This window comes from Aspergillus bombycis (genome assembly GCF_001792695.1).
Source record: "Aspergillus bombycis strain NRRL26010 chromosome Unknown contig00002, whole genome shotgun sequence".
Taxonomy (NCBI): domain Eukaryota; kingdom Fungi; phylum Ascomycota; class Eurotiomycetes; order Eurotiales; family Aspergillaceae; genus Aspergillus; species Aspergillus bombycis.
In genome coordinates this window covers 917,239-929,255 of record NW_019170004.1, presented here as the reverse complement: position 1 = coordinate 929,255, position 12,017 = coordinate 917,239, and the positions used below count along the sequence as shown (strand labels likewise).

The window sequence follows — 12,017 nt, the reverse complement described above, 5'->3', positions numbered from 1 at the left end:
ATCTGTTCAATAGACTTGGGCTCAAAATATGTAATTTGGCGTTTTTCTGATAGTTATAACCTAACTTCTTTCGCTTTCTCCAACTTCATCATGCAGGGTTTGCCCCGTAATGTCACCTAGTTTAAATCTAGAGTCTTTGTGATCAATCTCTAGCATGGCTAATCACATACCATGAAAGCACCCCAGTATTTATGTTTAAAGGATGTAACGTGTCTTCTATCTCTTTCACTCTCTGTTTTGTGATTAACTTGGGGGTTTCATACGATTGTTATACGCTTTTGTTTGCTCAGGGAAACAGAGAGAGTAGCCTATATTTGCCTAGATTCTTGTTTCACAAGCTCCCGTTACAAGTTAAGCTCAACCTCCTTCAATCTATGCGAAGGATATTCTAGATAAATGGTCGGTTCTATCATTATAACCTCTGCCATACTATGTTAGGAAATGTGGTGGCAAAATAAACGATGTTCAAACGAGCCAACTGCGCAAGTCTAGCAATGAACACCTTGCACAAAGCACTTTTGTCAAGTCTTTTGATCTTTGCATCACCTCATTATTTTTAGAATAACGACTTGACTGGCTCCTTGGTGCGGCATTTTAGGCTGCTAGCAGGGTAGCATTCACTATCAGATCTCATGCCGTTCCAGAAGGTCTTACGTATAAGAATGTCTGAATTCGCCCATGACGAACATGAGAATATCAAATCAACCCCAGTTCATTTTTATTCTTCTATATTCCCATCAAAGTGCCCCTGCCAGGATTGTCTACGTTCTCATCCATCAACTGGTGATCTCGTTCCATTATTTATCAAGCTCGCCATGACTAAGAAGGGGAGCGAGGAGCTAGGGGCTCCGACACCAAGCAAGCTGAAGTATGGCGGTCCTATTCTGCATCACGTTTTTTCAGTTGGCCCATTTGGCCGTACTCATTCTTCAGCTGGGCTCAAAGAACTGATGTTGGGGCATCACAGGAAGATCACATTGCACCCCCCGAGACTGCTCAACGTCCGACTACCCCAGAACCAGAGCATCAGGAAGCCAGTCCAGTGCTTAGTATCCAGAAAGAGAAGCATGACGTGGTAAGATAATTTACCATCCAAATTACACAATGTTCGTTGTATTAATGCAAGTCACGACTCAAGAAAAAAAGACGATCCGCGAGACTGAACAAAAGAAGCGTTTCCCCCACTGAGGAAGCTCCCGCAACTCCACCATCTCCGCCCAAGAAGACAAAGATCGAAGGAGAGTCTTCGGATCCTGCGCCCCAATCTTCTGTTCCGGAGGAAGATCCAGTTCAGACTCAACGAGAAGATGCGGATAAAGCCTCGTCGCGCGATGATGGACGCCAGTCAAAACATCCTGATCCTACCAAGGAGAAGACCCAGCCATACGATACAGACGGCACGCAGTATCCCGATCCAGCCGATTGTCCTGGGTACTACTTGCGTGGGGCTACGTGGTTTTCTTACGATGATGATGAAATTCGTAAGAAGCTCGGCGTCGTACAAGAGCGTCTGCAAGAATGGTCAGTGGAGTGGACAACTGTAGAAGAGCAACTGTCCGACAAAGACCAGCGGAAGCTAATTGCCGGTCTGGAGGGATATTGTCTCCAAGATGACTGGGCATCGTTGGTTGACAGATTACCTTCCAATATTGTTGAGCTTCTCCCCCTCATTCTCACGCAGGCTTTGGTGGCCAAGGACCTATTTCAGAATGTGGTTGAGGATCCATTTTTCTATCTCAATGAGGATGGTGGGAAGGTTACTGGCGAGCACGGCCAAGTCTCTATTCCTTCCCGCACTGAGGTTCATAACCTATGGCAATGGTGTAAACAAGGTATATTAGCAAGCCCAACGATATATTCAGGTGCTAATTCTATCACAGTTGAACCTTCTGGAGTACGAGACAAGTGGAATTCGAGAAAGTGGCTTCAAATCACAGTCCGCTTTCTAAATGCATTTACGCCAGAAACCACGTTTGACCCACTGCTTGCGAGGCACATGAAGGTGTTGAGAGACTGTAGACTGTATCAACTCGCGTCCAACTTCCTCCACGAGTCTGCTTTGTTGCATCCATTGCTCAAAACAGTCTCTGACTCGGCGAAGGTTAGACGGTTCCAGGAGCTTCTCCATATCTATCAGATCGCCGGCGACCTTTGCATTGGGATGTGGACTAATGAGATGGATTTCGAATTTGGCTCTTTCAATTCCCTGGGAGTATTCCACGAGGACATTCCACACATGGAGAAGCACTGTTATGCTGAACATGAAGCGAAGGAAAAGTCTGACCCTGCTGATAAGGGTAGAACTGTCCTGTTCATGGTGCAGCCCACTATCACTCGATATTGTCGGCTTGGTCGGGAGGAGGACGAGTCATTAATCAACCGGGCCATTGTTATCATTTCCAACGATGATACGTAAATTCTTTCACTGTCTGCCTTTTCGTTGCTTGCATATGAGTTCACTAAAGGCCCACTGTCATGTTACCCTGGACTTCAACCACTGCTCCAAATAGAATTTCTGCATAATTATGGGCCTTCCACACAGGGTGTTTGCCCGGGCCAAAGCTGTTCTACCTCCCTAAATACGTGTAGCAGATATCGTATAAAGTAGCAAGAGAAGTGGTAGCACGATTCACCAGACGTATAACCATCCGACTCTACTCACTCTGTACACTGCCCTGGTCAACTACCTCACCCACAACACTCCGAAACTCCGACAGCTCCTGCTGAGAAACTGGATAAGTATACTCAGGCGAAGGAAAAGCCCTACTCTTAACATCGCGCTTAAACTGCTCAATACCCCGAATCGACTCTCCCCAAACGTCTGCATAAGTCTTCACAAACTTAGGCACAAACCTCCCAGGCTGGAAGTTACCGAGCATATCCACCTGCACCAGCACCTGTCCCGAACAGCCAACCCCAGCCCCGATCCCGATTGTCGGAACCCGAAGCCTCTCCGTTATCAAAGCAGCAACCTCCCCTGGAACAGCCTCAACCAGAACCATGAACGCCCCGGCTTCCTGCACGGCAAGGGCGTCCCGCATTACCTTTACTGCGCTCGCGACAGACTTGCCCTGGACCCTGAACCCGCCGATGGAATGGTGTCGTTGCGGCGTTAGTCCGATATGTGCCAGGACGGGGATCCCGGCCTGGGTGATTCGCCGAATGGTGGGTGCCATTTCCTCTCCGCCTTCTAGCTTCACGGCTTTCATGCCGCCTTCTTTGACCATCCGAATAGCGGACTGCAGTGCCTGCTCAGGGGATAGTTCGTAGGAGCCCATGGGGAGGTCTACTATCTGTTCGGCGTCAGAGATCTGTCCGAGGTTGGATACAAGTGACTTGTGTTAAGCAAAGCTCACAGTGAAGGCATGTTTGACAGCACGAGACACGCTTCGGCAATGGACCAGCATGTCTTCCATCGTCACTTCGTTTGTATCCTCCATGCCTAACGCCACCATGGCCAGGCTATCTCCCACAAGAACCACATCCATCCCGGCAGCATCGGCTACGTGGCCACTTGGAAAATCGTGGGCTGTCAGTACTGTGATGGGCTCACCCCTTTTATGCAGGCTTTGAAGGGTTTGAACGGTTACTTTCTTGCGGGAATCCGAAGAGGACTTGCCTAACGGCGAGTAGGAACTATACCGGACAAGGACATTGTTGGGCGGAGGAAGGAGTGGTGAGACATTGTAGCGAGGTCGCAACGAGTGTCTCAAGGAAGCCAAGGGGGTGAAGAAGGATTTGGTGAACATTTTCTATGGATAACGTTTAGAAGAATGTTGAAATATACAAGAAGTCCTGCGTCGCCGGGCTGTTAGGTAAGGCGGCAGTTTGGTTGAGCGATATGAGAGAATAGTTCTCTGTCTGTTTATTGAAAAAGCAAATTTTGTACATAGCGGTCAAGGGGGGTTCTGAGAACCTTTTGTGTTGTCTTTCATGGCTTCTCCAAAGTCGGCGTTCTGGTATATGCTGCGTACTCCCGAGTATCGCGAGAGGGGTGGATCATTTAGCCGACCCACTACGGCTCAGGACGAGTCGGTATCGAGAAAGTATTCGTTGATAAGTGTCTAGGTCACACTAGCTACTCTTCGGACGAATGGAGAAAGCTGTGGATGCAACTTCTACATTGGTCCCCTACTTGGATTCGCCATCACGAAGCGTGACGCGGCGTGGTACAAGCGGTGGCAGGTTACTATGATGGGCAGGGCATGCCCAAGTGTCTGTACCGAGGTAATGATCATGGTGCAGGATTGACTGGCTAGTCCAACCGTGTGATACTATAGGCAAATGAAGGACTAGCTTGAAAACTATCGTTAACCTGATTGAAGTGTTGATTCGGGGAAAGTGTCAATTTTCGGCCATTATGAGACTCAAACAGTAGAAAAACGGACTATAATACAGAGCTATCTTTGACGGCCAGACATTCAAGGAGTGTTTGATGGTCCATTGCTTAAGTGATAGTTCAGAAAGCAAGGGCCCTTAATAATCTCGTAGAGGTATGCTTCAGCATTCTCGTACCCTCAGCCTCTATAGCTTTCCAGGAGACCAGACACGCATTGCTGACGCTACAGCATAATGAGAGGTACCAAGACGCCATGTAACTCTTAATGGGGACAACCAAGACATACCTCGACTCCCCAGAAGCTGCAACACTATATATAAACCGGTATACCCCATCCTTATCAGAGCTTCTTGAACGGCTGTGCATCGGTTTTGAGACGAATGAGCATGGCTAACAAAGATGCACTCAGGGTCATGCCTCCTGCATAGAATATGGCCGGACGATAGGCTCCAATACCAGCATCCTCTCCGCCAGACGCGTTTAAGATATACCCAGCAATTGGAGCGCCCTGCATGGGACCGTCAACGTCTGCAAACGCATGGACATGGGGCACATAGCTGAAACAATAGCAAGGGAGGCGGAACGTACCATCAAATAACCTCCAGCCCAGCTGGTCACGATCATGCCCATTGCGACGCCTACTCGGGCGGAGCCAAATACATTTCCAACGACCGTCGGCATGGTCGAAAAGAACCCACCATTGGCCATTCCATTAATAATGACGAAGACAATTAATGGGCCGATGGACGTCGAAACAGGCCAAATGACCAGGATGCTGAGGGCGCTGAGCAAAAGAGACATGAAAAGGGTGTTCAGCGGCCCCAACCGGTCACTACAGAAGCCGCACATCAGCCTTCCCACCGCAGAGGAGAAGTTGAATGCAGCTACTACTCCTGCGCCTGCTCCCGAGGTCATTCCCATCGATTCAGTGTATAACGGAAGGAAGAAAGGGGGAACAAGAAGCGGGAAAGTTGCAATCGCGCCGGCTGCGAACAGCAAGGAAAATCGAATGTCACGGAAGAGTCGCCTGCGAGAGAATTAAAAACAGAGCCCGGCATTAGGCATGTCCCAAAAGCCTCGAGAGGAACTTACCATTCCACAAATTGCGTGCGCCGAATTGGGACCCGCTCTTTAATGAAGCACGCTGCTGGTAGGCCCGTAGCCCAGATCATAAAACCAATGATCCTGAAGGTCCACGCTATTCCCACCTTACCAAGCAAGGCGTTCATGATGAAACTAATGACGGTACCCCCGAGGCCCCCTCCGGCGTAAACTATCCCGTTAGCGATACCGCGCTTTGCTCTAAAATACTGCGCAGGGATCGCAGAGACCACCATGAAACAAATGCTATCGCGATTTAGCTCTCTGGATAATACGGGGAGCAGAAAACGACTTGCTTACCTGACTCCAAGGCCGAAGAGAACACCGGCAGTCGCAAACAAGCCACCTACATTCTTGGTGGCGAAGCCACTGAGAACCTGTCCCAGGCCGAGCAAGAAGATACCGAGTACGGCCGAGATCCTAGTGCCTAATCTCCGGATGATATTGGCGTTGATTATGCCCAAAAAGGAAATACATGCTGTGGCAAGCGAGCCGATGAAAGCCAGGGTAGAAGACGACGATAGCCCTTCCCTAACCAATGCCGCCTGCAGGACACCCCAGCAATAGGAGGTTCCAATGAACCACCAGGTAATTACTGCGCATGCAGAAATGACTACCCAGCCGTAGCCCCCATCAGGAACCTCGGCGTCCGCTGCGAGCGAGGCCTGTAATATCTCATCTGAATTCTCCGGTGGTGTCGGATCCCCAGTATGCTTGGTAAGTCTCCCTCCAACCTGATTGCGCTCCTGCAACTCGACTGCTGTAGAAACTGACTGGGTGATTGTTGCCATTGTTCCGATATAGTGAACCTTCGGGGATATATTGAATCAGCTTAACGGCTTGACAGGTGTCCCCAGGTGGAGAAGCCAACGAGAGGTATTGTACAACGCAAGAAGCAGTCGAACGAAAAATTCAGGTTTGTACACTCGGGATACATCCGATCATTAAGGTCTCGGTCGAGGTCGTCTTGACCACAGCGTATTAGTCATGCAGATTAACCTGAGCAGGCTAGGGTGGGAAGAAACAATGGTCTTTCGATGGTGGCGAGTGGTATTGGCTGCTCGCTACCTGCTGCCCAAGAACCATACCTGCGAGCCCCATCGGTGGAATGACTCAAGACTCGCTGCAAGCATCTGCTAAAGGGTTACGGCGAGAGGATCACCGAGGATGTGGAGACTCTACAATGACACAGGGCGCAGTCTCGTCATGGGATCAGGCGGTCAAGACTGTAGCCGCTCTACCGCCTTCCATATACAGAAGACTGCTTGCTGGGTCATGGGATTTGTCATGTGTGAATGGTCAGCAATCTACATAAGTCTGGCAGAAAATTAGGATTGTCTGTTAGATCCGATCCACGGTTAACGCTCTACAGCCCAACTAGAGTAAGCCGAGCAACTGTGGAGCCAAAAACCCCGTCAATTAAAGGGCGTAAAAGACCCACGGAATCCGTCGTGTACAGTATTAACGGCCTCCAGTTGAGTTTTCTTTTCAAAGCTTTTGTGGCTACCAGCCTACCACCCAGCGATCCAGGATTATTGTTCAACCACACGCTGGGTATGTAGGTCCTGAGCTTTGATTCTGTTCAACGAGTTCTGATCAAGAAAAGGACTGGCTGTTGTGCGGAGTATCTTCCAGCTTTTCCATACTCGGATGGAGCACGCTCACAATGACACGCCCCATTACTACGAAGATGTTTTGTTGCTCCCACCTCTAAGCTCGAACGATGCCCTGGTCAGTGAAATAGACTACCGACTGTTCCAAGAGGAGATACTGGCACATTCCGGCCGACCTTCAAGCCATGGCTCGTTCAATGAGCTACAGCCTGAGGTGGCGTCTCAAGGATCAAGTATACAGTCGCACCTACCGACGGAACTGCTCGGGCCATACGGGGATCTAAACTATGCCTACCAAAACCCCTTGAGTGAGGATTTTCCTGACTTGCCGACGTTTGACCATTCCGGGCTCTCTGACAGGGTAGCCTCGGATGTATTATCTGAACGGCATTCACACATGAGCTCTTCGTGCGAAAGCCTTCAACTAGAGCCTTCCGTCAGCACTAACATACGGTCTAGCAGCAGGAGATGGGCTAGAAGAAAGAACCGCCGATTTTCCACAACTGCAGTGAGTATCATGCGATCATGGCTCAACCAACACCAGGATTATCCGTATCCTACCGAGCAAGAAAAGGAACAACTGAAGTGTGAGACGGGGTTAGACGTCACCCAGATCTCGAATTGGTTCACCAATGCACGCCGGCGCAGAGTGGTCGGTAGTAAACTTACAACAGAGACACACCACGCCGATAATTCTCTACTATCACCTCTTGAGCGGTGGCAAAACTCGCCCCCAGAAAGTGAACCGGCTGAGACATGCGACATTTTGCGAGCTCTGGAAGATATCCCATATACTTCTGACGGCAACGTCACATATCCGGCCCACAGGGATGCCGTGTCAAGCAATAGTTCCAGCGCTTCGTTCGTGGTAGGGGTACCTTCAATCAGCAGCTACGAACACAGTCAGTCCTCTAGCTCTGACATCTCGTTGAATCGATCAAATCGGCCTTCCCAAAGACCACCCACCCCTGTCGTCAATATAAGGCCTCGTCGTCGTCGTCGGAAGCCTCCACATCCGAACGAGGCCAAGAACAAACGAAACTCGAAGGGACAGCGACCGTATCAATGCACGTTCTGTTCCGATACATTCAATACCAAATACGACTGGCAGCGGCATGAGAAGGCTCTTCATTTACCAGTGGATCGATGGGCTTGCGCACCCCAAGGCGGACTTATCGAAGTTGATGGTACCCGCGTCTGTGTCTTCTGCCAGGCCCCAGACGTAGACTGCGACCATCTCGAAACCCATGATTACCTCGCCTGTCGAGAGAAGTCATCAGAGCAACGAACATTTACTCGAAAGGATCATCTTCGACAGCACCTAAAACTCACACACTATGTCGACTATCACCCTTCGATGGAGCAGTGGCGAGAGTCTCTAACGCACATTAAGTCTCGCTGTGGATTCTGCAATGCACGATTTGACACATGGCCAGAGAGAGTAGATCATGTCGCAGACCACTTTAAGAAGGGTGCAGACATGGTTCAATGGAAGGGTTGCTGGGGATTTGAGCCTGGTGTTACCAAGTTGGTGGAAAATGCCATGCCCCCTTACCTCGTGGGGCATGAACGGCAAACCATGGACCCTTGGAAAACAACGGATGCTCTGGATACGGGGGGGAACGAAGTCCTGCCTTTCATCAATGATATCCCCAATGCCCTAAGCCGCTATGTAAACCTCAGACGCGACCTTATCGTGTATCTACGCGAGCAGGCTGCCGTGGGTAATCACATTACCGATCAGATGGTTCAAGACAAAGCTCGTGAGATAGCATATGGAAGCAACGACCCTTTTGATCAGACATATGCCGATAATCCAAAATGGGTGACAAGCTTGAGGCAGGAAGCCGCACTGATGTCTATATCTGAAGCGAATTGTCTCTTCCCATATTGCGATGATCCACCGCCTCAGGATCTCGCTGCAAGAAACGATGTCTCGCAGCCGCCATTTTCAGAACTTGGCCTCATATGGGATAACCTTTTACTGGCGGAAGACACGCCTCTAGTTTAGTGATATGGGAGCTTCATGTTCCATGTACTGTGATGGTACCATTAGATGTGGGGGTAGACGTACGAACCTACGTGTATGCATAAGGTGGACCACTAGAAGAAACAGGATTGCTCTGAAGTGCTGATGAGATGAGTCATCGTTCGAGTATAACTTCTAAAGTGGTATATAAACCAGGTTTGGAGAACCTACGGAATTGACACCGAGAATGGCTGCTAGTAGGGCCTTTGCAACACCATGGGTGCGGAAGAGCGACGGGAATATTAGTTGGCTATTTCGGCTTAGAGATCTCGCAAGGAAATGAAGTTGTGTGCACGGGAAAACAACAGTCGTCTGGAGTTCTATTATGTGATCCTTAAAGAATAATGCTTGCCGATATGCAGATACAACTAGAGAAGAAAAAGGCACAGACGAGCTTCTAACTATAAAAAACCTATGCTGCTTTCGGCTTCCCGCCACGCCCTCCACGTCCCCCACGCCCTCCACCGCGACCTCCTCCACGTTTCTTCGAGACTGAACCTCTGCGGTCTCCTTGACCAGCTCCGGGACTTAATACATCACGAGTCTTATTCCCAGGGCGGCCGCGTGGTCTAGCTGGACGGTCTCCATTCAAGTCATTTCCACTTGCATAGTTAAATCCAGGTACACCCTTCAACCCCATCTTGCCAATGATCTTTTTATCCATTGGTGGAGGCTCAGGACATCCCATGCCTTTTATGGCCAACTCGTTGGCGAGTTGAACAAGGCCGGGTTTGTCCATACGAAGCTGCTTCAGGAGACCCGATCCAGCAAAGAAACCTATGTAGGACGAGTAAGCACGTTGCTTTGTGTCCTCGCCAATACTGTACATGGCCTGAGTGACGGCATCGGCGCATAAGGAAGCGCCCGCGTTGATCGTGTCAGTCTGGGGATGGGGCTGGATGGGCAAGTGACGGTTGACCTTCATGAAGAAAGACTCGGCTTCGGTGAGGAGGATGATAGCACGGCCATCATTGCCCGCGCGGGCTGTACGACCGACACGATGAACGTACTGTTCGCCGTTCGATGGCAGACCAACCTGAATGACCAAGTCGACATTCGGGAAATCCATGCCACGACCAATAACATCTGAGGCGAACATGATGCCTGTTGCTGCCTCCTTGAATTGAGCCGTAGTTTTCGTGCGAGCGCTCTGGCTCAGCCTCGAGTGGATTTCAAACACCCTCAAAGGCGTCAAGCCTTGAGAAAAGGCTGCAGCGAAAAGAGCAACCATGTTTGCCGTGACCCCGAAGACAATGATTTTAGAGCTGGTCTTGATTTCAAGATTGAGAAGGGAGGCAAGCGTAGTAAAGGTGTCTGCCACGGACGGTATCAACACGTGGTACTGGGGTACTCTCTCATGCGTTGGCGCTTCATTCTTTTCAATTGTCGAAATGCTCGTATAGCCTGGCTTCAACACTACACTAACCACATCCTTGACTTTGGGTGGCACAGTGGCTGAGAAGCACATACCTTGCCAGCCAGTGCTCTTTGGTGGAATGAGTTGGAGGATTCGCTTCACATCAGCGAGGAAGCCACTCTCAAGCATCGTGTCGGCTTCATCCAAAATCAGCGTTTGAATGTTCGACAACTTTTCAGCAGTAGAGGGTTCTGACAGGTAATCCTTCAGGCGTCCTGGAGTTGCTACAAGGATGGACGGTGCTCCCTTCATGAAACGCGACAGAGCAGATGCCCGAGCCGTTCCACCCACTGCAATGTGGCACTCACGAGGTGTCGCCAATTGCGAGGTAAGCTGATCGCATGACTTTGCAATTTGCTGAGCAAGCTCTCGTGTTGGCGTGATGATCAAGATCGCGACCTGGCCTCTTGGTGGAGCCGAATGGCCTTGAACTAAACAGTGCAATGTAGGTAGCAAAAAGGCAAGGGTTTTGCCTGTGCCAGTCTTGGCCTGGACCAGGCAGTCACTGCGCCAGCTTGGAAGCTCTGTTAACACGCGGTGTTGGACAGGTGTCATATAGTCAAACCCCATCACCTTGACGGCTTGCAGGAGCTTGGGGTCCAGCTTCCCAGCCATGGCTGCGTACGGCTGCGCACCATCGTTGTTTCCGGGACCGTCCATAACGGCTAAGTCTCTATATCTCGAAGAAATTGCAACTTATTGCCTGGTGAAAATGCGAACCCGTAGTGGCAGTTGGGATGAATTTTAATGTTTGTTGATGGCAATATGTGGGGCTATCATTGATACAATCCCAGTTTCCCTGTATTCTACTACCAATACAGCAATGTGGAAAGACACCGCTTGAAGGAAAAATAGTAAGTGAATTAATTCCTTTTTTTTATTTGCTTTCGGCCTTTTGCACCTGGTCGATTGATGAATCGAGGCAGTTGCGGCGCAGAGATTTCCAAAAAAAAAGAATGGTGCCTCAGGGCTTGTAGTGGCGCTATACCGCAATAGGTTAGGCTAACCGCATCTGGAAGAATCATCAAAACAACTGCTCCCAAGAACATCGCAGCTCTGGCCACTATATGGAAATCGTAGGAACCGCCGATCTCACGGTAGCTTGGATTCCTCGGTGTATCTCGGGGTGAATCCAAGTTTGTGTTACGAATCTTGCATATTGTTGACCATGAAGATCTAATTCAGTTCCATACCAGTTCCTGCCTCGTTGTATTTGCCAATACCAGGACGCACTATCAGATACTCACCCAGAAACAGCAGCGCAAGGCTACGCCACGTCGCATAGCGAGTCATACCGATACATAGGGTCAAGGGTTTGCTTTCGTGAAATTCACTACGATAAGAACCTGTCGAATGTACTACAGTAGAATATATACACGTGTGCGTGTGAGTGTGATTTGTCGAATCCCTTCGGCTAATCTGGATGCGGCCCACTACAACAAGGGACTGCAGATCGATATCAAGCATCGTTAGGGCGAATTGTCATAAGATCTTAAGTTGTTAAAAATAGATATGTTT

General features: G+C 49.7%; 5 protein-coding genes across 5 annotated transcripts; 2 read left to right on the top strand and 3 right to left on the bottom strand.

The window, feature by feature from the left end:
* Positions 1-815: 815 nt before the first annotated feature.
* ABOM_000736 (uncharacterized protein) lies at positions 816-2,416 on the top strand (the record flags this gene model as incomplete). Its single annotated transcript, XM_022527866.1, has 4 exons — positions 816-868; positions 934-1,075; positions 1,139-1,832; positions 1,881-2,416. The coding sequence occupies 4 exons, from the start codon at positions 816-818 to the stop codon at positions 2,414-2,416; spliced, it is 1,425 nt and encodes a 474-aa protein (XP_022394662.1).
* A 238-nt stretch (positions 2,417-2,654) lies between these two features.
* ABOM_000735 (3-methyl-2-oxobutanoate hydroxymethyltransferase) lies at positions 2,655-3,749 on the bottom strand (the record flags this gene model as incomplete). The annotated part of the gene is made up of 2 exons (XM_022527865.1): positions 2,655-3,293; positions 3,357-3,749. 2 exons carry the CDS (start codon positions 3,747-3,749, stop codon positions 2,655-2,657), a joined length of 1,032 nt encoding a protein of 343 aa, XP_022394603.1.
* A 930-nt stretch (positions 3,750-4,679) lies between these two features.
* On the bottom strand, positions 4,680-6,231 carry ABOM_000734 (putative monocarboxylate transporter; the record flags this gene model as incomplete). Its single annotated transcript, XM_022527864.1, has 4 exons — positions 4,680-4,847; positions 4,928-5,366; positions 5,432-5,686; positions 5,741-6,231. The coding sequence occupies 4 exons, from the start codon at positions 6,229-6,231 to the stop codon at positions 4,680-4,682; spliced, it is 1,353 nt and encodes a 450-aa protein (XP_022394660.1).
* An 859-nt stretch (positions 6,232-7,090) lies between these two features.
* Positions 7,091-9,064, top strand: ABOM_000733 (putative homeobox protein meis; the record flags this gene model as incomplete). The annotated part of the gene is made up of 1 exon (XM_022527863.1): positions 7,091-9,064. One exon carries the CDS (start codon positions 7,091-7,093, stop codon positions 9,062-9,064), a length of 1,974 nt encoding a protein of 657 aa, XP_022394665.1.
* Positions 9,065-9,494: 430 nt separating this feature from the next.
* On the bottom strand, positions 9,495-11,159 carry ABOM_000732 (DEAD/DEAH box helicase; the record flags this gene model as incomplete). Its single annotated transcript, XM_022527862.1, has 1 exon — positions 9,495-11,159. One exon carries the CDS (start codon positions 11,157-11,159, stop codon positions 9,495-9,497), a length of 1,665 nt encoding a protein of 554 aa, XP_022394666.1.
* Between the last annotated feature and the right edge of the window lie 858 nt (positions 11,160-12,017).